The sequence below is a fragment of the Amia ocellicauda genome, chromosome 15, assembly GCF_036373705.1.
Source record: "Amia ocellicauda isolate fAmiCal2 chromosome 15, fAmiCal2.hap1, whole genome shotgun sequence".
Taxonomy (NCBI): Eukaryota; Metazoa; Chordata; class Actinopteri; order Amiiformes; family Amiidae; genus Amia; species Amia ocellicauda.
The window spans coordinates 22,816,555-22,843,144 of NC_089864.1; the positions used below are offsets into that span (position 1 = coordinate 22,816,555).

The following is a 26,590-nucleotide window of genomic DNA, read 5'->3' on the forward strand; positions in this document are numbered from 1 at the left end:
CATCAATTCTCACATTTCTAGAACTTTCCAGCCATTACAGCCTCTCTGAATAGTGGCTGAACTCAAGAGAATTGTAGCATAAAAATTGTTTGACTGTGAATAATACATTATTATTGTTCCTTTGATTTATATAGGGTCAAATTAGAACCCATTTTATTCAGATTTACTTTTTTTCAAGTAGTATAATGTCAAACTATTTTAAATGGTTAAAATACTCCTTAAGGTCGTATTGGAACTCACTACATTGGTTCATTATAAAGTACAAATAGATGTTATAGCGGAAAGCTCTGTGGCATTATTACGTTACACTTTCTTCCCCCTTTCACCCCTTCCCCCCCCGATGCTGCATGATTCACTCTGCCTCTCAGAAACGCACTCCACAGCAGGAGAGGTTAAGTTTCCGCTTTAGGGAGACAGTCCTGTGCCACACTTTGCCTTCCAGGGAGCAGGTATGGTATTTTCTGCAGGACCTGCTGATGTAGTGTTGTCAGGCTGCACTAGGCTTAGCCCCCCCACCAGTGCAGTAGTGTCCAACTCCTATTTAGAGGCTCGAACCCTCGCACCTGCCTCCCATACCTGTGCGTAGTCTGCCGCTATTAGGATAGACAATCAACAATCTGTTAAGTGTGGGATTTCACATTTTATATGCATATATTATAAAGGGGAAACAAAAAATGTAAAGCATGTTAAATGGACCACTGTTCCATGGTCTTTGCCTTCGTTTATCATGCTGTTTTCGCTGCACTTTGTCCGTCGTGTGGATCCCCTATGGGATCTTAAAATGCTCACTTCCCACAGGATATACGTGTGTCTGTGAATGGAGACAACAAATTTCCGAGCAGTTATTTTTAATGAGAAAAGACTGATCGTTGGATTCAGTTTTGTTTACACTAGAATCTTATAGACCCATTTTCTTTTCTTTTCCTGTACATCTGCAGTGATTATTTAAGTAGAAGGTTTGTTTCCAGTCCTAGTTTGGTCATTGGAAGAACGCTGGGGAAAGTATATGTTTAAATAGCACATGGATTTTAAATACATTTTAAGCCTTGTTCACACTGGCAGTCTGAAGTGACTCAAATCCGATTTCTGACTCCTATCTGATTCTGACTGTTTAAACCACATTTACAAGTGATTAAATCGGATTTCTGAGCGTTCAGACTGTAGTCCTAAAACTGCCGTGGCTATGCTAGTTGTCATAAAGATGGCACCCTGCGCAGTGTAGGTGTTGGTGCTTGTGCTTGTGCTTGTGCTTCCTGTTTCAAAACAATGGCCTTGCATTAAAGGTTGGCGAATGCATTCTTGACCGAGACTGGCCATCATTCTCACAAAGAGAAACAAAGCAAGCACCGGGGGGTGCTTGCTTTGTTTCTCTTTGTGAGAATGATGGCCAGTCTCGGTCAAGAATGCATTCGCCAACCTTTAATGCACAAACGGCCATGTAATCGTATGATTACTCCATGCTTGTATGTTTGTGTCGCAAAGTGTTGATGTCATCACTGTCGCATACTGAGTGACTTGAATTCAGGGCACATCAATTGGATTTGACTCTTCAGACTCGAGTCGCATAGTCAGGAATCCGATTATCATAGTTTTTAATCCGCCTCCAAATGTGTTTTGAAATTATGCTTAAAATATCTGACTCCATGTGGCTTATGCCTGTTCATTCTGCACAAAGTCCGTTTAATTTGAGTCAGATATGAGTCATGACTCAAATCGGATTTGTCAAACTGCCAGTGTGAACAAGGCTTTAGACCAGCATTTAAAGAAAAATACATGTTTGCCCACTAAAATTTGAATAAGTTATAGTGAAGCATGTTTTAATGTTATTTTTTTATTAAAAAAAAAATAATAATCCCATCAGAGTACGCTAAACCACCTTGTTTTTTATGTCTGTTTTATTTCGTTTATTTAAGCGCCAATCCATCCCCACCAGTTTTGTTTGTTGTGAGCACGGGTGTGTTAGTAGGCAGTCAGGAAGTGCTGAGGGCCTGTCAGTGAAGCTGAGCCTGTCCTCTCCTATTTCTAAAGGCCAGAAGCGAGACGCGCTCTCGGAGCTGCCCTAAGAAAATCATTCTGCTCTCATCCTCTTCCTCCACCTCTTCGCTCTCCCTACACGCACAGGTGATGCTTTGTGCCCTGTACCTGGCACTCTTCAATCTTCATCTCTTCCTTTTAAGATTCCTTCTTAATCCTTTTCAAAAAACCTTTAAGTCACAAAAATGTCTGGAAAAAAATAAAAATAATAATGGAACTGTCCTAATGCCCACTGCACCCCCCTATATTCTGCATATTCTGAAAAGGGTTTAGGACAGTTTGGCAACCTTCCACAGGGGGCTAGCATGGAAGCGTGAGATAATGTTTACCGGCACGTTGGCCGTGTGCCGTTAACCTTCTTGTCCCTCTGCAGCCAGGAGAGATCGAGGCAGCCGAGAGCTCGACCCCGGATAGGAGCCCTGACTCACAACGGGTAACTTGGGCAGCATGAGCCCGTGAAACAGCCAGCATTGCACTGCACCTCAACCATTGCCTTCCCTGGCACTGGCCAGTTCCCTTAACCCCCAAAGAGCAGCTTTTCAGAGAAGCACGTGTGTTTCAGATAACGTTATATCAGGCTGGTGTTTGGACCAGTGCAGTAAAATGGCAACACGTGTTGTGCAGCACTGGAACACATTTCTGGAGCGGTTTAGAGTGACATTCCTGCCTGATCCTTGTCTGGTGTGCCGTTTCTTTTTTGTGTGGATTTTTACAGTATTATTTTAGTCTGAAATGATGTAAAAATACTTTCAACAAAAGCCATGGAGTGGGTGTGCATTTTGAGCACTGTACTGGTGTCTGAGATACACTGATAAAACTACAAAAGCTTCTCCATTCCAGCCAGGGATTCCTAATGTGGTTACATGAACACATACTATTGGAAAATCAGTTATGCACTCCAAAAAACCAGAGCTGTTGACTATAATATGACCTAGTGCCTTGTATGCTGTGACTTTGAAGCACCCGAGTGGAGCATTCAATAAACAATTGTATATCTTGCCAGTATGGTGCTGTATCATCAGAACTTATGTTACTGATGCTGATCTTTACTGTGTTGCTATTTTTCTTCAAACGTCAGACTCTATGCTTTATAAAGATGCTGTTTCTGTACAATATGTAGGGAGGTTAACATTGTGGATCATTCTGATAGTAGCAAAATATAAAATTCCTAGAATAACAAATCGCTAGAATAACTAGTCCCGACTGTTTTTTTTTTTTTTTTTTTAATTATGTGCTACTAATTGCATGTAGTTAGTGGTATTGAAGTCACTTCAGACCTCTTTTTTTTGTGTGTATGTGCACTGGGTTGGGTTTACTCACATCCTGAACTTTGGTTCTTTTCTACTGTGGCTGATTACCTTGCCTTCTCCCACAGATGTCATCCATCATTTACTCGGATGATCAAGTGCCTCTATACACCCCTAGTATTGAGGAGAGGGCATCTCAAATCTCTTCACAATTTGAACTGAATCCTCCCGGGCTACAGGTGAAATACTGTTGTTTAACTTGGGTGGTGAAAGATCGTATGACATGACTGGTCAAATCAAAAGGAAGATGGGGAGCAGTGCAGTGCTGGCTGTTGAGAGCGGTCCTCCTCTGAGTTCAGAGCGCCTCTCGTTGGATCGACAGCCATTTTGATTTGGTGTTGTAGAAGGGGGTTGCAATGATCCCACAGGACTCGCATCTCTGGGTTTGGAGTATTACTGGTTTCATTACTTCATTCATAGATGTCCCATGAGCTGCCCAAAAGATGTTTAACTTTGCATTTATACTTACAATTAAAGTGTGTGTGTGAGATAGTTCTTTACCATTTCTCTTAATTTTTTCCCTTCTCCTCTGGAGCCTAAGAAAAAGCCGTCCCGACGCTTCTTTTTAGATCAGTGGCACCTCTCCCTCAGCCTCCGCCCTTCCAAGTATCGGGACCTTCCCTCCCCAGGGTCCCTCCGACAGGTAGCCCCGCTCGGGGTTGCAGTGTGGGCTTCACGCTAACCCTCTTCCCATGCTCTTGCTTTCCTGGGAATGGCTTTTGTGGAAGAGCACTGGAGTTGTGGCCGCTAATGTAGGTGTGCCCAAAGCCAGGGTTGTGGGCTTAATATTCCCGTTCATTCCTCTCCATAACAGCCTGCTTGGTTCCTCATCAGCCAGGCCTCAGATTTGCCAGACTACAGGATATATACAGTACATGGTTATCTGCATTCGGTTTTACTTTACCAATGCTAGAAAAAGAGGATGTTTTTTTAAGTAACTTTATTTATACAGGTTGTTAAAACCTTTTAGCAAATATGGGTTTTTATTTTTGATTTGGAGTTAGTGATTCAGTTTCAAAATGTGACCTCTTCTGGGGGAGTTTGGGCACTCCTTACAGTAGCATGTAAAATAAAAATATAATATTTTTTTGACTGTGAAGCACTACCAGTACATTTTGGCTTGTTCCCCATGTAGGATGTATTTTTTTGGACTGCTGTCTGTTTCGGAGCAGAAGTAGTGGGTGTAACCCTGGCCTCAGTACTCTTGAAGGAGGTGCTCCCTTTCTTTGACAGCTTTGTCTCTGAAATTAAACATTGAGATTTTACAATCAGATAAATGACACTCCCCCCCTTTTCATATGTTGAAAGGTCTTGGGCTCTTGGTTTTTGTTCATATTCTCCTTTCTTGAATTAGTGGCATTGGATAATGTTCCATCTTCTTAAAAATAACAAATGGTGATCCCACCTGACAGAAATACTGACCAGGCACTAGAAGAACATGAACAGTACAGGCAGTAGTGCTTCACTGTTATCTTGCCATCATGTACAATAGCATGCCCAACACAGCAGACTTATTAGACAGTTTTGGTGAACAGAAAACAAGTTGACTTTGGAACATAATTCATACTGTTTTTCTATTTTAAGGATTCCAGCGACAAGGTCTCAAAATGACTGTTTTGAATTGCATAACAAATTGTTTTCTTCAGTGATTTGATTGGTAATTTGACAATATTTGACAACACCGATATTCTATTTTGAGGAAGCCACTTTAAAATGCTTATTGTATAGTTGCTATGTCCTTTTAGTGTTTTAAAAATTGGATTTTTACAAATTATATGAATACAGTAGAAAAGCAATAATTTTAATTCTTGACATAATTCAAACAAGAAAATATAAATGTCAGATGCATCAAAATGCTATAGATTGGTGGTCCTCTTTCTCTGATTTTAAACACAATTTATTTTATTTCTTTGGTTCCAAATACTCTAATGCAGCACTTTAATTTACCACCAATATTTAACCACAAAAAAAGCATTTTTTTTTGTTTAATCTCAGGCAACCTAACAATGTATTTTAAAGTATCTTTGGGGAATTCCACTTGCTGTAATACATTTGACCAATTTATGTCAGAGGTTCTGACTGATGGTAAAGTATCTGGTTTCTTGAATGGCAACCTTAACAAATTAAACCTTTATCCACAACACTGCATTTAATTTAAGGTATGGTTTGATTGCTGTTGAAGAATTCGTAGAGAGAAAAAAGAAAACCACTTCATCTACTGAGTTCTTGGATGCAAAGTATTTCAGTTCTGATCTGCTTAACATCCCAGTGTCTGTGCAAATGATTTATTCTGCCTTTTTTTTTTTTTTAAGCACAGCTGTGTAATAAACAGAACCCCCCAAAGGAATAGGCTTCTAAGAGAGGCCTGTTATCTTTTTCCAAACATAAAAGAAAAATCTCTGCCAGATGTGGTGGCAGAGCAAACGAGTAGGAACCAAATGTTCTGTACAAGGATGCTTTTGGCCTTCCTTCACATTCAAGTTAAAGCCATATTAAATCAAAGTAGCACATTCAACCAAGAGTGTGTTCCCTATAACCTGCTGTTCAGAACAAGTTTCCAGTCATGTGACCAGACCGTATGTTGGCCTGAATATGGTTGATCCTCGCAGCACAACTCTGAATATAAACTGTGCAAATGCCTATTAAAGCACTCATGGGCTGAAAAGTTTGTGGTGACAAAAATAAGGCATTTCTAATTTTATTTTAAATATGTAATGTGAATCAATTGTGCTTAGAGTTTACAAGGGCAGTCATTAGGTTAGACTTATATAAACAACCCTGATTGGTTTAACTGTAGGCTCTTGAATAGGTGAATACTCCCCCTGAAATTGTCCCTTTTCTTGGCATTTCACCCGAGTTCAGCACAGTTAAGTCAACGTATCTTGGGTTGGCTGTACATGTACAAAATACTCTTGATTTGCTCTACAGTCCTCAGTTTGTATCACAGGAACTAAGCACTATTTTGACCATGTTCAGCTAACACCCTTTCAGTGGATTTGATGGAAAGTACAACACACCAATTATTTCCTCATCCTTTCCTAACCAATTAGAGAAGGTTTGCTGGTTTATAGCCTGTATATCAATAGCAGGGTTGTACAATGAAGAATAGCTCAGTATTACATGGTTTGGACACTGTGCAGTTCAAATATTATATGACTTTCTTTTTTAAACACACTTTAAATGCTTCTTACCAAACATTTTGAAATTCCAGTGAATAGGTTTCAGCTTTTTTGTTTGTAATGGTCACAAAATCCGCACAATTCTAGTGGGGGAACTTTTTCAGATGGTTGTCATTTGTGTGACATTGTGTTAACCAAACTATTGTCATGCCTCTTAAGCACAGTCGGAGCCCAAGGCAGCTGTGGTGCTGGACTGTCTGCTGTGTGGCATGTGATGTGGCCTCATGCATCACTGCGCTGGGTTTCGTCCACTTTTCACAGATTGTTACTAACTTGTTTTCAGTGCATGGCCGTCCGATTACCAATGCTTGTGCTGTGGTGACCCTTAACCTTTGTCTTGCGTGTGTTGTACAGGTTGTTTCGTGTCACAGTCCTGTGGTCTGGGTTTTGTTATTGATGTTTATATGACATCTCTGTACAAATGTGACTTCATCTACCCCTCCACACTATTGTATTTAGATCAGATACAATAAAATGGAACAACTAGATTAACCAAAAATCTTAATTTGTGGTGTGGACTTTCCATTCTGTTTTTTTTTTTTGTAATTTCTTCTGTTTCCTTTTGTTTTCCATCATTTCTGCCCTTCACATGTCATCACTCTTCTGCTGTGGGTAGAGGTATATAAAGATGTACACAGGGGGAGTGAGCTCATTGGCTGAACAGATAGCCAATCAGCTACAAACTCAAGACCAGCCCAAGCCCCTTCTTGACAAGAAGGAATTGGTAAGAACTGGTAGGGTAGGCATGTAGTTGCACAAGGTAGCATATCTAGCATCTAATTCAGTTTGGCTTTGTTCTGAGCAGTGCTTTGTTTTGTATTTTGACTATTGCTATAATAGTATAACTTTCTAACCATGTTGTTCTTTTCTATTGCTAACCTGTTCACCTTTTATTTTTATTTTTGTTTTATTATAAATATCAGTGTACATTTTCAGGATTGTTTACAAACATTGCCTCCTTCAATCCTCTTGAATAAAGTGGAAAATGTATGAAGTTGCTGTAACTAAAACGCTAACGGTTGTTTCATTGGGAGTGCATTTCAAAAATGACACGAAAGCTGAATGTTATACTGTGAATTTCTTGGTCAAATGTATAGAAAACGTACAGGTCCGTTGGCTGCTCATGAACAGGGCTTTTCTAATGTGTTCCTCAATATTGTTCACGTTTATTCTCCATAGTTTGTAGTAGTCAGTGACCCTATGTTCTTCTCAGAGATGTGCAAGTCACGCCATGCCATTCTTTCCAGTCAATTTAGTGTCATTAGAGAACATCAGAAACTGAAAGCGTCCAGCTGTAGAAGCACTCTTGTTCTTGTTGTCTCAGTCTTGACCAGAGAGAAAGTGATGGTACAGTAGGCGTGTCAAACCCTTGAACTGGAGAGACCCAATGAATGACCATACAAACTGGATTGGGGCTCCTCCAGGGCCATGGATAGAAGACTCTGGGCTAGAGAACCCATGACGCAGTCTATCTGCTCGGTTTGGTCTTTACTCCATCATCCTGAAAACCTGGTTGCAGGTTGACCCAATGAATAAACCCAGTGTCTGTCAAGATGCTGGCTTCCTTCTCTGCACTCTTGGTCTACAGTTTTGTTTAATGATGGTGGCACTGCTGCTTTTTCATTATCCTCTTAACGCTTCCATTCGGTTTCTCTCCCTTTAGGGCTCTCTCCGCAAAGAGTTTCCCCAGAACATCGGTGGCAGTGACGTTTGCTACTTCTGTCGGAAGAGGGTCTATGTCATGGAGCGCCTCAGTGCCGAGGGCAAATTTTTCCACCGCAGCTGCTTCAAGTGCGACTACTGCAACACCACCCTGCGCCTGTCCTCCTACGCTTTCGATGTAGAAGATGGTAAAACAATGCACTTCCTGACACTAACCTAACGCACAAAATTACTTCGCCTGAGAGGAAATCCCACATTTTTCTCCATACTTGTTATTGTATGGGCAAAATCTAGAAATACTGTGGGGAAACTGCCCCTGTAGTACATGCTAGTAGAGGCTTAAATGCTTTTGGGGTCATGCTTGTTACAGATTGTTGACAGAAGGCCTTACAGGGTAATTCCTATTGAGGTTAGAGATCACAACATTTTCCCCCTCAGTGTCATGGGCTCTTTGTGTGGCGTTACAATTCGTGTATTGTTAGACTGTACGGTCGTCTGTTCTCACGGGCTCCGCGTTGGTCCTGTGTTGAAAGACCAGTGGTCCAGATTGCCCTGAAGGGAATTTTAAAGTAGAAGTTGGGGGACCACTATAGTTATGGTTGGCTGTGGGGACTTTCTTCAAAGAGTCCGGTGCCTTCTGATCCTGCAGAGCAACGTACGATCATAATGTAAAATGTCAGCTGTAACGCTATACAGGCCAACTGGACATTTTCCTTGTCTTTGCAGTTGATTTATTATGCCTCACTATGACACAGAAAGAGCTTTTTAGGAAAACGTTTAAAAGTGCCTGAATGCTTGATTAAGGGACAACGATCTGATTGGTGGACAGGGGCATGATTCGATGTCTGTGCTCTCCTACAGGGAAATTCTACTGCAAGCCCCATTACTGCTACCGCCTGTCTGGATACACGCAGAGGAAGAGACCCGCCCCTACTGTGCCACTCACGGCCAAGGTACGGCCCTGGCCACACACTGCCTGGACGTCAGAGTTGCTTTTACATTATTCTGTTCCTTTGTGCTTTTTTTTTTTTCTTCTTCTTGCTGGTGTTAAAATTGAGCATCTTGAGGAAGAAAAGACTCTCTCCTTGACCCTTTTTGTCATAATCTTGTGAACATCTAATTGACTGATGACGGATACTCTCTGCGTGTGTTTAATTCCTTTTTGGTGCTTGCTTTTGTTTCCCCAGGGGATGCAAACCTACTGTTTAACCTACAGATTGTATATCAATTAATCAATTATTGCTAATTATGATTACTATTGTTCAATTACAAATCCTCTGCATAATGAGACATTGCTTTAAATAAAATTCAGGCTCTTAACTGTTGGACCTGTTCCCTTCCCAGGAGACCAATGCCGCTGTGCCCGACCCCATCGCTACGGAAGGCCCTGGCCGGGTGAACACAGTGCCCGCCCCTGCCGACCGGCCCTCAGGTATCCCTCTTTCCTTTGTAGGCCAGGTGTCGCGCCTGTCCCTGGGTGTCGCTGGCTCCCTGCGCCGCATGACGCGCTCTGTCCACGGAGCAGTGTCCTGGACTTTCCACCAGGTGGTGCACAATCCTCTAGATTCCCTCTTCCTGTGCCAGCTGATTAGCTTTGGGGTTCCCTTCCTGTACGCGCAGTCAGGGGTAGTGGGGCAGATAGCGGGGGAATCGTAGCTCGGCGGAGGCCTTGGGGGGTGAAACGGGTTTTGCAATACCTAAGCTCTGGCACCTACTGGATGAGCACAGCTTTCCCAGATGACCGATTTTAATTGTGGTTTGTTTCTTCTATTTTGTTTTGTTTTAAACCTGGTTCTTGTTTTGTATGTAATGTTTCCTTCAGTTTTGTCTGTTTACTATGTAAACTAACTGCTTTTGTAAATGTGGATTTTTTTTCTGGGCATCTGTTGATCTTGCTGCCTCGCTGCCATGTAGTCAATCCTGTGACCAGTGTTGTGAGACTTGTTTCCTGAAGATGCAACATTCAATCTCCTCTCAAAGCCAACTGGCAGCTAAATCTGCATTCATATTAGTTCCCAATATTGGAGTATAGTAAAATACAATTCTACTGCAGCAATGTACAGATTATAGCTCATTGATACAGATTCCTAGCCACAGTCCTGTAGGTTTTATAAGTGGAATAAAATTGATGATCGCCAATCTGGAAAGTGTGGTAATGAACACCAGTTAAGCCAATTATCAATTCATGTAATTGAGATCTCGGATGGATAGAAATCCTGAAGACTGGCTCTTCTGACCAAGAACTTGGTATCACTTTTGCAAGTAAACCTTGTTATTGAACTCATTGAAATGATGCATCTTCACCTCCCCACTATTCTTTCTCCGGTGAACAATGAGACGCTAGCGAGGCAAAGTCTGAGCCTTACTGGAGCAATCTGGGCCACTTGGGTCTATGGGAGGAGACCCTGTGCAATATTCTTAACTTCATCTGCTGTAATCTTGCCAATGCTGACCACTTGTAGACCTTACCATTCAACTGTTTTTTTTAATTAGACTCATTAGGGCCTCAGATATTAATATTATCCCCTAACAAAAGTTTGGTGAGGGGGAAACTCCAACTCCCAAGTTTTCAGCAGCTCCGCTTTGCCTCGCCCAGCAGTCCTGTTCGCAAAGTTCAGGTGTGATACTGAATGTAAAACTGTGGCTGCCTGCCATTTTCCTCTGTGAGCTTTACCTTTCCCACTCCTATCAGAGCAGGTCGCTAATGAAAGCAGGTGCCAGTGTGGGTTGTCCCCCCAATAATGCCTTGCTATAACCGACTCACTCAGAACACTAACATTTCTTGGGGCTACAGTTTGGGGAACCTTTGCTGGTGTAATCCTGGCATGTGAACAGAAAGATGTCTAGAACAGGACCTGTGCTAAGTAGCTAGTCTTGTTAGATATTTTAGTCCAGACCTAATTATAATGGTAATAATAACAAGAAATATTAACTACAAGAGAGCTTTTATGTCCCAAAACTGTAATAAATTGTATTTCTCTTTCCTGCTGTGTTTATTGGTCTTGTGCATAAGGCAACCCTATGTGCAAGTTTTATAAAAGGGTTCCAGATTCATGCAAAAGTCAACTCCATGCCTTGTGTGTGGCTAACTGCATTTTAGATTTACAATGGGAGTTTTATTTTGAGTCTAGCATTCACAAGTTTTGCATTTTTTTCATGTAGGTTTTAAATACGTTTTTTTTTTTTAATATTATTAATTTAAACAACAATCACAGACTGAGGAGTCAGTTAGATTATGTTTTTGTAATAATAGAGTAGTCTTAGTTTAGAGAAAATATTCCATACTGTGAGTAATCCATTCTGAATATCTGTGAGAAGCCTAATTATTCTCTTGCAAATAGAAGTTTGGGCACAGGCTCTTTTTGGCAATTCATTTTATTTTGTATACTTTTTATTCTTTTTAAATCGTTCGAATGTTGGCCGTGCATGATGGCATGTTTCCATAGCGATGGAAAGGGTTTGGATTTCTCTCCTTGTAGCTGAGATTTGGCACACAGCGCTGCATGTGAGCTTGGCACATGACTGATGGGCGCACACAGCATTGCAAAATACGAGATTTGAAGTGAAGTAGTGTTTAGCACAGGCCTAACGTTTTAGGAGTCTAACAAAATCTACTAATACGGTATTTTGGATCTACTGACTTCTCACTCACTCCCACACCACTGGTTAGTTTTATTCACATTTGCTTTAAATACAAATTAATAGCCTTAGAAAATCTGTAAGGGGATTCACTTTGTTCAGAGAAGCCAGCACATACTTGGAAGTGGTCACCTTTTCCTCCTTGCACTGTGTATGATGCACTGATTCCCTTGCAGAACTAGCACACTTTATAATAATGTTTTCTAACCAATGCATACAATAAAATACACATAGCTCAGCTGACTTATTTGGAAATACATTTCCATAAAATGAACTCAATTACATTTCCAATACACTAAGTATTCACTCTAAATGAATGGGTTCCAGTAATCTATAATGAATGGAACTTGTCCAGCCTAGAATTTGGCTTTCAGAAAGATATGGTTTGAGGCTGAATACAATGATCTGATTTAAACCTAGACATGATCATTTTTGAAGGAGTTGCTTCCTAGGATGGGAAAAGGGCAAGGTACCAAACTTCAGTTATGTATTTTGTTTGTTTTTGTAATTCTTATTTTAAGTATATATACAACTTTTTTTATTTTCTGTGACACTGGGGGAAAATATGGTATTACTTCACTGAAGAATATTTTATGTTTAAATAAATTTACAGATATACTATGTGGTGTGTTTTTGATTTGTTTATTACTTTTATTCATTAACGTCTTGTATAGTTTTTACCCATCTACCAAGAGGCAAATCTTAGTTTTACCTAGATCTCAGTTTTGTCATGAAATCTAAACCGAGTAAAGCCATAGATCCGGGTGGTCTGACGTCCCCAACCACAGGGCCGTAACTCGACTCTTGCTGAAATTTGCTTCCATTTATTATCGGGTGATCTGCAAAACCTTCAGCAATGCAGACATCAAGAGTTGCATTTGACCACATGATTGTGTAGTTGTGCATGGCACCATGAGCTGCAGGCATGGGGTGTTCGCTTTGTAATGTGGATAGATAACACAGCCTTTCCTGGTTTCCTTTTCACAGTTTCCTACAGTCTGTGGATTGTGGACCATTTTTATTTCTGTAGCTCCTGATGCACAGAATTGTATTGGACTTTAGGTTTCAGTGAACAGACTAAACTCCCCACTTTAGCCAAGAATTTTAGGAGTTAACCTTTTGATTTCCCATTTGTATTTGGGGAAGAAATAATGCCTCTTAAGTCTAGTGGAAATGGAAAATGTGATATATAACATTTTCCATTACAGTTTTTAATGGGTTTGATCAAAACAAACCTATAAACATATTTAATGCTGCCCTTTCAAAGGCATAAGAAATTGCACAAAACTCAAAGCTGTCCTTGTAATTTGTAATTCGGATGAAAATGCTTTTTACCGATATTTATGGATTTGATAAAGGCTGATGTGGAATGTATGGAGTTTGTGGTCTGGAACCCATTGTAGATAAGGAATTTGAACACTACCCATTTTTATTACCATCACAATTTTGGTGTGTTGTATTGCAAGAGGTCCATTCATAATCCTATCAATGAAGTCATGTTTGCAGTGTTGGGCCATGCAGGGATTATTTGATCATACATAGCCAGGATGTTTACTCTGCCCACCTCCCTCCATGATGTTTTAGTTCTCAAGAAATGTAGTCCTGAGAAGAAATGCACCATACAAGCATAGCTAACATTTCAAACTGAGAAGTCAGGCTTAAGGGGATTGCGGCCTAGTCTTTGATTTATTCCAGCTACCTAAATCTTGCCTTACTGCTGCAAATTGAAGTCGGTGAGGTTGCTGATTTTTGTACCAGCCAGTTCTGTAGGACAACTGCATGGGGCAACATGGTGGCTTTCAGATCCTGCTTGCCTTTTTCCCATGAAACCCCTACCCCTGATATGTATGCATATATTTGAGTAAATGCCCTTGTGTTGATCTCTGGGGAGTTCCAGGACTGCCTGTTTGTGCCACGCTGTGAGCCTCAGTATGTGCCATGTCTTCTGTCCCCACCTCCGGTGTCTGTCCATCCCAGCAGCAGCAGAAGTCAATGGCCTGGAGGAGCCCAGTTTGGCCAAGAGGCTGCGAGGCACCCCTGAGCGCATCGAGCTGGAGAACTACCGGCTGTCCCTGCAGCGCGAGGAGGAGCTACAGGAAGTGCCCGAGGAGACGCTGGCCGAGCACAATCTGAGCAGCGTGCTGGACAAGGCCACCGACGTGGAGGAAGGATCCAGGTTAGGGCAACATAGTGGTGGTGGTGTTGTCTGTGACAGGTACCAAACATTTGACTGGATACTCAGCTGGCATCCAGGTCTCGCTCTGTATTATGTCCTGTGTAAATAATAGCCATAAAATTACTAAAGCCTGTGTCCGATACCGATAATTGGGAATCTAAATTTCCCGATTACCAATATATCTGCTGATTTATTTACTTTTTTGTTACCATGCAAAACAGACATTTTCTAGTATGCATCCCTCAAATCTCTCCTTGTCAGAGAAAAAAAAATGTAATGGTGGATGTAAGTGATCAGCCCGACCCACTCTCATTAGTTCTTCCAGGCTGCACTCCCCACCCCGCTATCATGGTATTTTGCAAATATTAGCTGATAGTCAACATCTTCAGCGAATATTTACTGCTTTTTTAATTTTATTTTAATTGCTATTGTGAACCTTGAAAAGCGATTTAATTAACTTTTCAGTAAAAATGCACCTCTATGCCATAGCATACGGTGATCTTCAGTCATGACGAAAATAAACAATTTGTGGATATTTATGTAAAAGGCCAATATCGGCCGATGCATGTGTCACGCCCTAAAAATTACCCGTCAGTTGAACTTGTTGTGGGAAGGAGGCTGGTCTTGTTTCCTTAAGAAATTGTCTATTATTCTCAATATCAGGAATTCTCGCCAATGGGAGTGGACACTACTCAATCTTTCAAATATGTTTATGTAAAGCAAATTTCTGTCAAATATTTGTTTTTAGGTCTTTGAAACTATGCTTTTTTTGTTTTGTTTTTCTACTGGTGTAGTCCAGAGCCCTGGAATAATACAACGAGAAGCCTACACACACACACACACACACACACACACAATACAACTGCAGCATCAACAATACAGGGGAGGCACCACAAACGCTGTATTCCCCAGCCTGGCCTTGTGCGTCACATTGGCCCGGATACAGATGGTCGTCCAAAAGGCTTATATTTACATACAAATGGGCTTGCAAGTACTGTGGGATAGTTAGACCTTTCCAGCAGTTTGGAAGAGGTTCTCATTTTAATACAGCAAGGCTCTGGATCAGGAACAAAATACAAAGGTCTGCAGCAGAGCAACTCGGCGGCCAGTGGCGTAAAAACGCCTAACAAACGTTTTCTCTTTGACTAGTGGCACTATTCTTCCTCCCGTTCCTCAAAGTCCCCGGCAATTAGCCTCAGCGTTGTCTTCCACAGCAGCTCCGAGTCGGAGATGGAGGAGGAAGACGAGGACCACCCGGCCTCAGACCTGGGGGGGGTGCCCTGGAAACAGGCCGTGCGGCTCCACGCCAAACTGCAGGGCAAATCCGAGACCGAGATTGCTGCCGAGGTGGAGGCGGCCACCAGCATCCAGAAAGAAGGGGAGGAGGAAGAAGAAGAAGAAGAAGAGGAGGAGGAGGACGAGGAAGAGGAAGAGGAATCTAGTGATGGTAAATGGAAAACTTTTACCACTAACTATTAAGAGGGTGATTTGTAAGGTTTACTGCACCTCTATAACTAAACTGAAGTTTTCTACTATTCTAAGTCCATCTGCACAATGTTTAATTGTTCATCAAGTGAAAGTTTTACCCCTGCAGATGATTGCAACAGCTCAGGTTTTCTGATGTTTTTGGACTTGTCTAAGACACCAGTGGAGCTGCTCTTAATGTTCCTTTACAGATGCCTGAATTTTCACTCATTGCTTATTTATATGTGTGCCTGTGTTTTCATTTTGTAAAACTTCCACTTGCATACTGTGTTCCTCCTTTGTCAGTCCATGGGTTGAGGTGGATTTAAGTTTTGGGGGCAACATCTGTAATACAAATGATGTTGTCTGAGGTCTCTTCAGCACCGTGCTAAAGCCATGCAATAACTACTGTGCTTCTATGCCCTGGACATGGGTGTCTGCTAAGAAATAAATAATATATGGCACTACAGATCATATTTCGAAGATGAATTGGTTTAAACTCATAACTGCCAGCCGATGAAATCGATTTTCCTCGAATCAGGCTTTGTGTATGAAATGCAAGCAGAATCGTTAACAGTAATCAGTTAATTGTGTAGAAACTGTCTATTTTGGACACTGGACAATTTCCAGTCAATGTTAGCTGATATAGTTTCCACTGAGTAATTGTTTTGTCAGTGAATTATCTCCAGTTGCTCTCATTGCACACAATGAATATTCGACAGACCTGCTATTGATAATGCACAGAGTCAACCACAACACATTTCTATTTAGTATCGGATGCTTGAATGGTACCCAAATGGCTCGACAAGTAGAAATCCTTCCCCCTGCTGCCTACCATGCCTACCCCGTTTAGTTTCTTGTAATCTTTTGCCAGCTGTGACGAAGATTACAAGGTTGTAACTGTATTTTCCCAAACTTCTCCCTGTCTTTCTCCTTGCTGTCTTGTCTTCCTCCGTCTGCTGCCATTTGTCTGTGCTGCTCCCTCACCTCTTCCACTGTCTGTGGGTATTTATTGGGGTGACATCTCCCCCTGCCGGCAGAGGGGGAGTACTGCCCCTGGGAGAGGGAGCTCCAGGTAGGGCTGTGGCTCGAGAACCTTAAAGACGAAGAGGAAACAGGTACATTTAAAGGTAGTTTCCCGTGTGGATGCTTTTAATCTTAACAAACTCAGTTTGCATCGTGTGAAGACGCCTTTAATTACTAAACCGCTTGTTTGTTGTGGTTTATTTCAGTTGTAAAATATTTACATTGACGGGCATGTGAAAAAAGTAGCAGACATGGTGTAGTCATGTTCCTCAGATCTGTGATAGATGAAACTGTAAATAGAGACATTTCAGCTTCTCAAACAGCGCATGGTGGTGTGAGAGGTATTTGTTTCTCAATAGAAAAATAATTTTGTGTCAGTGATGAATCAGAAACACAAGATTTGTGAAGTCACTTGCAACCCTGTAATTAATGTGTTTTGTTGTGTAGAATTAATTGTATCTAACTTTGAATGAAGAATTAATAATCTCTTTTGGGTTTCTTTGAAAAATGAAATAATCCCATCAATTAATATCTCATTTTAATGTGAACTTCATCAAAGATACTGGTGGTGTTAGTGTTGTCAAAAGAAAATCGTTATATACTTTTTTAAGTATATAAAAATTACTTTAAATGAGAATTATTCTGAAATATTGTGCGTATGACCTTGATATAGAGAATCAATTTCACGGTCATGTATCGGTAAGGAAATGCACTATGTTGCTTCCTTACTGTTTTTATAGATATTAATAATGTCCCACGTTTAACATTTATACTTACTTTCCATTCTTAAAAACACCCATTTGTCCTTGTCTGTGAGCTGGAGGATAGAGCCCTGCCAAGCACAGACCCCTGAGCTCAGAGTGGGGATCCACGTTTTGCAGGGGTGCTGTTTTTCATCTGTTTCTCAGGCTTGTACTTTAATCTCTCCCTTGCTTTTTTTTCTCCTTTTTTCCCTTGCCATACCTTGTCTTTTCCTCTCTGATGCCTCTCACACTATCTCCCTCTTGCATTCTCCCTCTTACTTTCTCTCACTTTCTCCCTCTTGCTTCCTATTCTGCTTTCTTTCTATTGCTCTCACCCCTGTTCTCTCCTCCTCTCGCTCCCTCTCTCCTCTTTAAAATCAAAATCAACCAATACATAAAACACTGATCGCCATTCAGCTAGGAATCTTCGCATCCAGCAAATGCTGCAGCCTGTCGACCCCTTGGAGATTCGGGCAGACGTGCACTGGACGCACATCCGCTCTGAGGGGGACAGGGAGGGCCCTTCGGCTTCACAGCCCTCTTGTTCCACAGGTAACCTGTGGCCCTTAGGGGCGGCACCGATGGGAATGTGTGTCCCAGGTTCACTGGCTCCTGCCTTTGTCGCTTGTTGTCCTGAGTGTGTTAGAGCAGTGGACCTGGACACCAAACATAACACTCTGTTCATCCGAGTCCCCAGACTAACTGCTGCTGTGCTCGTCTCTTGTCCGTTTCATGTGGTGTTGTGCTTCATCCCATGTCCACGTTAGTGGCTCCTGTCTTTGCAAACAAGCAACTCATCGGGTGGAAAATAGTCTGACCGGGGTATTTTTCTGACCTGCATGGGATTGGGCAACAGATAATCACTCCGTCACAACACATTGTTTAGCCCAGGAAAGAAACAAAGGAGAGACCGATGGAGAAATTAAAGATCCAGTGTAAACCCCTTGTTTCATCTGATTTTTGTTTTTGAAATCATGTTAACATTTTGGATTGTGCATCATTTTACTTTTGAACCATTTTGCGCCATTGTGTTTTTTTTTCCCCTGTTTGTTTTGTTTTGTAAATTCAGCCCCCGACATTCGATCAGCCCGTCACGCAGCGGTGAGAGCCTGGCTGGACACGGTGTCTGGAGGTAGCACTGAGTGACGTTTCCACCCCGCAAAATATTACCTTCTCTATTTTTGTCTCCATAGTGCATGGCAGCAAAGAGAGAGAAATGCATGCTTTACAGCATTCAAACTGCATGTTTCGTTTATATATATATTATATACACACACACACAGAAAATTTTAAATAGGAAGGGTCAGACCAAGAACTCCTTAAGATGCATGTACAGTATTTATTTATAGATTGACAGCTAGATATAGAAACAAGCCATATTCAAAAACAATGAATCGTGGTTAGTCTTTGTTTAGTAGTCTGGAAAGGGGACCTGTATGTGCTCATGTCACCCATACTTGATGTAGTGCCAACTACAGTGGCTGCACTGAAGCAAAATGATCCATTTAGCAAATTACAAACCGATTAGAGGATTCAATTTAAGTTGTTGCATTCAAAATAATGCAAAGTCTAATCCCATCAATTTAAACAAATGTAGAAATCAATGCAGAGGAAGTCCTTTATCTGAAGAAACGTTACAGTATTTCTCATGCTTGTTTTTTCTGAGATAATAAGGATTGTCGTGCATATTATTTGAAAACTGATGCGAAAATCCGCTCTGGTGTTTCTACATCACTGTCCAAGTGTAAGGGGAGCAGCCAGTCAGAGAGAAGGTTGGCTGTGGGTTAATGATCCATAAATTCATTCCTTATGGACTGGGTCCATATTAAGTCTCATCAGTATTTTCAAATGTACATTTTTGAAGATTACTCTGAGTTTCTACAATATTTCCACATCAGTTCCAGCTCAGAAGTCCACTGGAGTTGTATTTAAATTGAATAACCCTTAATAGTTTGCGTGTTTATATGTAGCACTACCATCCACTGCTTTGGAACTCTAAAGTCAATCGTAAAAATGTAGCAGTGTTTTTGAATATGGCTGTTAATGGTTTTGTTACATTCCACCATTTATTTGTATTTATTAACAGCCCAAGTCTGGCAGACTGGTCTGGTTTAATCTAATTTAATTATTTTAGGGCACATATACAAAGCGCACTGTGTAGGAATTAAGTGTTGGTCTGTCCCAGAACTGTACAATGCCAGCGGAGAACGTATAACGGCATAACGGCAGCTTTACACCGCAAACGCACAGCTCTGCCGCGAACACACAGCTCTGCCGCACAAACACCGGCTTGACTTCAGCAAGATTTCAGCAAGAATGCTCCTGCTTCCTCAGGATTGTGCGGCTGGTCTTTCTAACTACTTTTTGCTTCAATGACTGTGTGTACGTCTTACTGAAGTCGAAGGCAAAGCATTATGATTCTGCCGAAGCGCTACATCAGAACTGGTGCCATTTCTCATATCTTTTAACAACCCATCTTACCTCAGGAGGATACTCTTGATCTTCTCCAGTTTTTATTTGATAGTGCCAGCTGGCAGTTTTCATTAACCACTATGGAAAAGACCAGCCTGGCACTGCAGGGAAAGGTGTACTCTGGGATATCTAGAAACTGGACCAGCACAGCTTTTTCAGTAGCAAAAACGTCTTGTATTGCCTTGGATTCACTATTTTTTCTAGTTTAGTCACCCTGTGTTTTCTCCATTCATTAACACCTCCCACAATTAACGGCAAATGGAATCCAAGCATCATCCATTGCCCCAGTGAAAATGGATATCTGCATGCCCTTAACAAACTATTGTTATTCATGATTTTATTTTTTATGTGATCAGTTAAGATGTTGTACATTATCTTGCCTTACATGTATTCCTCCACCCAGATGGGTAAAGCTGCGATCAATTTCTAGTAATGTTTAACATGCTATCTAAATATTGATCCAAGTAAAGGTGGTCTTACCTTTTTACATGAGTTTAATGCAAATAATTTTTTCCAGAGTAAAAGCAGATTTAAATAAAAAAATATTCTCAAAAAATTACTTGCCATCTAATTCCAGCTTTATACAATGAAAGCGTGTTGCTCATATGTCACTAATTGATATTAACATACACAGCTCAACCTGGGCTTTGAAACGACATCCCTGTAGCAGTAGTGTGATTTTTTTTTTTTTTTGTGCATTTACTGTCCAGCTTCGTGCCATTTGCCAAACGGCGCTGATTTGCAAGTCACCTACACGTTCATTTCTCATTGTATTTAAGATGCGAAATGTTTGCAATGTGCGGAGTCAGCCTAGTTCAACTAATTGGCTTGGTCTTGCGTTTTTTGGTCCTGATACCTTCATTTCACACTCTCTGTCCCCTTCCCTTTTGTCTTATCTCTTCAACTTGCCAAACCGCTCTGATTTCCCTCCATAAAGTAAATGGAGTATTTCATCTCCACTGTCAGTTGATTCATCCCAATTACTAACACACATCTTGTCTTCCTGACTCTGTGTGAACTTGTTGGCTTCAGCAGCACTGTGTTTTGGATGTGGTCCGAGGGCGGTCTGTGCGGCAGCCCTGTGAAGTGAGCTGTAGTGACTGAGTTGTGCCCTGTCCATCTCCAGGCCCCTGCGATGATGACGATGATCCGGAGGCAGTAGCGGACAGTCCTGACGTGGAGCCAGGCACTGAGCTGGATGAGGGTGTGTAACAGGAAAAAAAGAGGGTGAACCTTCCCTGAAACAGTTCTCACACACACTCTCTTGGGTTGCTTGGTCTTGTGCTTTCAAACCTTACTGAAACCACCACCTAATTAATAAAACAAATGTTTTCTTGGTGGTTATCTTCTAAACTTAACATTTAATTCTTACTGGACAATTATCTACACATCTATTGAATGATAACCCAGTCTTCCACATGATCAGCTATAGCAGATGCACTGAATTAGTGTTTACAGAGGAGCGGGCAGTACAAGACCCTTAGGGAAAGGGCTGACCTGAGGAAGCAGTTTGTTGCAGGTTTATCTGATTGAGACAGGAAGTGGAAGAAATAGTCACTAGCAGACAGAACTCAATGTGCTAAAGGAGCACAGCTGACGGTTATATTCCCACAGTGCTTCATTGTACTGAAGACAGAGGTGCTTAGGACATATGGTCTACACTAGGCTGTCCATTGTGTTACTAAAGGGGATTAGATATGTCTGTAAGTAAGCATGTGGAGATGTAAGATTGTTAATAACCCACACTGTAGATTAAGGCTGAACTGCGATCTGTGCTCATTCCCAGTCCCTAATGTTCGATCCTTAGAGTGTGTATAGTATAGTTTTTTGTGTGTGCTGGTAGCAAAATTGCCAGTCAGTACAATATCTTGATCTTAGTTAAGAGATAAGACCGAGTTAAGACCGAGGCTACTCTGTGCTCTGCTTTGCCTGTTCACACTGCCCTGAGTGTCAGGGAGGCAGTATACTGACAGGGATTGGTTGCCCTTTGACAGATGACATTCCCTCGGACGCGGAGGCGGAAGCTCGGCTACATCGGCCAGATGACCAGCAGCTTGAAGTGGAGGCAGGGATGTTGGAGGACCCGGGCCGGGTGTCAAGCTTGGGTAACTTACTGCAACACTTCTGTGATCTCCTGGAGACTAAACGTCAATAAGATATAACCGAGGCTTTGTTTATGTGAGCGATTTACATCAGTCCGTGGCTGGAACATTATGGTTTTCATTCAGTTTTTAATGATCAGGAATTTCTGAATCTGTGCAGAAATGGTCTTATTTGATTTACTTTATTTTAGTAAATGCAATAATCCACAAGGCAATTTATTAGTATTGATAATCTGTAGGTATTCAATTGGGTAAATGATCTATTAAATTCAAAATTTAGATCATTAGGTATCTGTTTTCCTACCATTAGTAGGTTAGTTAGTACCATTTCCTAGTCTATTACTTTATTCATTAACTGAATGCTTTTCAATACTTGCTGACACTTGTACTATTCTGTAGGTCAGAATACTATTTTTATTTTTGTTTATGGACCTCTGATACATAGTTAAACCTGTTCAGTTGTGATCAATGTGAGCTGGTATACTTAATCACAGCATATTCTGCACAGCAGTCTGACAATAGCAAACCAAAAGACCTAAACTTCAAGAACTCCAGAATATTTGCTCTAATTTTCTTAATTTCATTTCTTTCATTTTTTTTTTATTTCTCATGCAGTGTTTCAAGCTTTTTTGTGTCAGTGTCTGGGAGTAATTTGATCTTTTATTCTCCTCCACAGGACAATCTTCCATTAGTCCAGTGCATTCCCAAAGTGAAGACGTACTCTCGCCTGTCAGGACTTTGAAGGACCGGGAACCAGAGGTATTCCATTTGTTTCTCCTAAATAAAATGCTACCAAGTTACATCACATCAAGTCCTTGAGAGGATTACAGTTCTAGTTCAGTTAGCATTGCTGTGGTATACTTCATAACCTTGTCTAACTTCTATAGTATGGCTTCATTTAGACTCTTTAAGTGCATTTAGAATTGCAAGTGCAAGTAATTTGCCATGAGTACATTTATCCTCTATTAAGATTTAATTCTCCATTAACAAGCAGATGCATTTTGTGTGTTTTGATATTATAAAGTGTCAATTATTTCCTTTTTTTCAGGCTACCTATAAAACATGTTCAGCTTCATCCCTGCAGAAATCCACGGGGGTTCGCTTTTTCCCAGAACCATTCGTTTCAGATGAAGCGATTAAGGTTTCTCAGACCCCAGAAGCGAGTCGCCCCCTCTCTCCTCCCCTCCCAGCTTCCCCCATCTGCTCTCAGCCTGTTCCACTCCCGGAAGCCATTGCGCCAAAATCTCCCGTCAAAACTCAACCTTCTCCTTGCACTCCATCCACGAGTCCCCTTTCTCCCATCTGCTTCCAGCCTCTCCCGTCACCCGAAGCCTCCACGCCTCTTTCATCCGAGTCTCCCGTACGTATCCAACCAGTGCCAGCGGTCACTTCCACACCTCTGGCCAAATCTGCCCCGGAAATTGGACTTCCAGAGATACCAAAGCTCTTGGAAGAAACCCAGGAAGAGCTGGTTAAGAAGACCGATATCATTGAGGAGTTTTGGTTGAAGAGCGCCGAGATCAGAAAGAGTCTGGGTCTCACTCCTCTGGAGAGAAGCCGAGGGCAAGAGATCAGCATCCTAGCACACACTCCCGATTCCTCATCACCTCGGTCCTACACTCCTGAGGACCTTTCAGAAGAGCAGAGGATCTTCCCAAACCGACCGCAGCCGACCCAGAGGAGAGTGCCCATCACCGTGCGGGAGGGCCAGCATCTGTCTCCCAGTGAGAAGGAACCGAGGAGTTCAGACTCGGAGAAGAAAGATCTCAGCACTAGTTCAGGACTAGGTCTCAATGGGAGCACAGCTCAGACTTTGGCCAGTGAGAGCTTCAATACTTCAGAATCGACCATGCTGACGCCACCTTCCAGCCCTCCTCCGCCCCCGCCAGAGAATGAAGAGCCTGCAACCCTGAGGCGTAAGAAGAACCAAGCCAGCTGGGATAATGTGCCTGAGCCCAGCACAGTCACAGTCACCGTCTCAGTCCCAGTACAGCCACATGTGCCAGAACCTGAGCCCAAGCCTGTGCCACTGAGACCTCAAGCCATCCAGGATTCGGGCCGATCGAAGCGAGAGGAAGTGCGAAAATCCTTTGTGGAGAGTGTGGATGAAATCCCTTTCGCCGACGACGTTGAAGACACCTACGATGACAGGACTCCGGACATCAGTTTCCAAGAGAAGTTCTTCACGCCTCCGACTAGCCGACCGCAGAAAGAGAAACCCCCGCTCCATCTAGCCTTGGCTATGGAGAACGGCAAACCCAACATCCCTGGAGCCGTGGTCACCAAGAGACAGAGAGCCCTCCCAGAGGTCTCTCCAGAAGCTAAGGAGATCGCAGAGGAACGAATGCGAGCAAGGGAGAAGTCTGTGAAGAGCCAAGCCTTGAAAGATGCGATGGCCAAGCAGCTCTCTAAAATGAAAGAATCGGAAGCGACTAAAGCTGGAGGCTCATCAAAAGCAGCTTGGAATGTCTCTGCCGAGTCTTCTGCCTACAAAATATCACCCTTGGCATCGGGGACCCCAAAAACATCTGCGGTGAAAGCCTTGGAGTCCAGGAAGCATGAGACCCTGCCTGAAAAGTTGTCTTTGTCCCAGGGTGGCAGGAGCTTAGAGGGCTCGGTGGCATCCTCTGAGAGTTCCACGGGAGGAAAAAGCAAGAAACGCACTTCCCTCTTTTCTCCACGGAAGAACAAGAAGGAGAAGAAGTCCAAAAATGAAAGCCGAGTCTCGGACAAGCACGGTTCAGAGGAAGCCCCCAAGCACAAGTCACTTTGGAAGTCCGTCTTTTCTGGATACAAGAAAGACAAGAAGAAGAAAGATGACAAGTCTTGTCCCAGCACTCCTTCCAGTGTCACTACTGTGGATTCGGGGAAGAAAGGGGTTTCACCCTTCACGAGGGCAGCAGGTGAGGAATGTATGTAGATTTTTTTTTTTTTTGAGTTTCTGAGATGTGTTTATTGGGCTTAACATTTATTGAGATGTTGCAAAATGTAAAAGGCAGGCTTGCATCAATGTGAACGCTCCTGTCTTCTGGTTGTGTAGATCTCCATCTTCGTAAAAACCTAAGTTTCTCTGAAGACTCGGACCTCTCTTGTGATGATGTTCTGGAAAGGTCTTCCCAGAAGTCAAAGTCAGACGTAAGTCTCTCATATCCTGCTCACAGTGTATTTTCAGGTTGTTTTTTTTTTTTATACAAGCATTATTGTCACAGGCTATTATTAGAAATTGTATTTTTTGTATTCATCTTTGATATTCTCACCCACAGTCTACAGTCATGTTTTTAAGTTTTTCAGAAAATACTGGTGCTTGTACTTTACTTCTGAGAAACATAGAGTTAAAAAAGGTTTTGCTGGTCATTAATTTTTACTTGATTTTCCCTATTGTAGTTCTCCTACCTTTAGGCTTATCTGTATGAGTCACACTACTTCAGCTGTATTTATTCTGAATTGTTTTATGCTTCTAGCAGATCTCTGACATCTTTGACCTAGTGTCAGACATGCAGAAGAAAAAGGAGGAGGTATAATATGAGTCCGTTGTAGTGGAAACTATCTAGTTTGTTTGTTTTAAAAATAGATATACATTAGAAGATTGTTGGCCATTTGTTAATTCACAGTAAAAGGTGTTAGAAATTTGCCACATTCCCCATGTCTCCTGAAGCATAACTGTAAGCTACAATTAAGCCGAAATCCAAAAGCTTTTCTCCTGTGCTGTGCAGTAGATCTCAGACTAGATGTGTATGGACAGTACTTCCAATGTGCACAGAGCCGGAGTGGTCTATGTTCTTCAGTGAAAATGTAACAATGTTTCTGAGCCTCTATAAGCATATTAAAAACTCAAAGAAACTAACTTAAAATATCTACAAATATAAATACCACTGTCTCCTGAGTAGATTGGTTATTTCATTTGTAAAGTAAGAGATAATATCCTGAAAATTAGGTGTTTTTGAAACTGGTAGTAAGTACAGTACTCTGCTTGCTATCCAAAGTGATGCCTTGCATATTAGGGTAAATAAAACCTTTTGTTGTCCAGAGTTCTCTAGTCATGCATGAGTTGAATTCTGGTATGGGCTAATCAATCCACCTGTAAATTAGGCTGGTATTGTTTTTAATTATTGCCTGTCTGGTTCTGTCTCTCCCAGGGACTTTACATGTGCATTGAAGTAATTATCCTGTGTTTGATTTAGTAGTAGTTTTTTTTTTTTTTTTTTTTTTTAAGTAGAACCTCTTGTATTGTGTTGTGTAGCTGGAGAACTAATTATAGAATTCATACCAGGATAAATCTGGTACAGTTTAAAACCCATTTTGGCTGTGTTTATATGCTGCATTTTAATTTGATTAACTTGGTTTGACCTTCAAGCACTCAAATGTTGCTTGAGAATTGAGGAAGCTCAAATAAACTGGCTTGTAACAAAGATATTGATTTGTCTTGCTGCAGAAATGTCTTTTATAAAACAAACTCCCCAAGTAGTTTGTCTCTAAATGTAACTTTTAGATTCACATGGCAGCCTCATCTCTTAAGGTGTATGTTCTTTATCTGTAACATCACCTAGAGACTTATTATATACCCATGTAATGTTATACAGGGTTTGAATTTATTACTACATTAACACTTTAGTAAATGGTGTGCATTAATCGCTTTGTTCATTAGTCATTAGTGTAGTGTCTTTGTCTGTATGTGATGTAACCTAGCTGTATATTACAGTCTTATGACATTACATGGGGGTTATATATTCTAACGTCATTTTTTCAGTTAACTTTCCCCTTAAAGCATTGGAAAACAAATATAAAC

At 41.6% G+C, this 26,590-nt stretch overlaps 1 protein-coding gene across 12 annotated transcripts in view; it reads left to right on the plus strand.

The window, feature by feature from the left end:
• Positions 1 to 26,590, plus strand: part of mical3a (microtubule associated monooxygenase, calponin and LIM domain containing 3a) — a 106,838-nt gene that overhangs the window by 64,562 nt on the left and 15,686 nt on the right. For 7 of the 12 annotated variants that reach the window (XM_066724126.1, XM_066724134.1, XM_066724135.1 and 4 more), the window contains 18 exons: positions 2,029 to 2,121; positions 2,408 to 2,467; positions 3,410 to 3,520; positions 3,877 to 3,984; positions 7,137 to 7,244; positions 8,184 to 8,370; positions 9,044 to 9,135; positions 9,527 to 9,614; positions 13,799 to 13,997; positions 15,212 to 15,444; positions 16,502 to 16,591; positions 17,648 to 17,782; positions 18,300 to 18,362; positions 20,829 to 20,906; positions 21,697 to 21,807; positions 22,481 to 22,563; positions 22,853 to 24,716; positions 24,845 to 24,939. In XM_066724126.1, coding sequence (XP_066580223.1) covers positions 2,029 to 2,121; positions 2,408 to 2,467; positions 3,410 to 3,520; positions 3,877 to 3,984; positions 7,137 to 7,244; positions 8,184 to 8,370; positions 9,044 to 9,135; positions 9,527 to 9,614; positions 13,799 to 13,997; positions 15,212 to 15,444; positions 16,502 to 16,591; positions 17,648 to 17,782; positions 18,300 to 18,362; positions 20,829 to 20,906; positions 21,697 to 21,807; positions 22,481 to 22,563; positions 22,853 to 24,716; positions 24,845 to 24,939 — 3,798 coding nt within the window. The remainder of the gene's footprint in view (positions 1 to 2,028; positions 2,122 to 2,407; positions 2,468 to 3,409; positions 3,521 to 3,876; positions 3,985 to 7,136; positions 7,245 to 8,183; positions 8,371 to 9,043; positions 9,136 to 9,526; positions 9,615 to 13,798; positions 13,998 to 15,211; positions 15,445 to 16,501; positions 16,592 to 17,647; positions 17,783 to 18,299; positions 18,363 to 20,828; positions 20,907 to 21,696; positions 21,808 to 22,480; positions 22,564 to 22,852; positions 24,717 to 24,844; positions 24,940 to 26,590) is intronic. The other 5 variants (XM_066724137.1, XM_066724138.1, XM_066724132.1 and 2 more) reach the window with 4 other exon arrangements.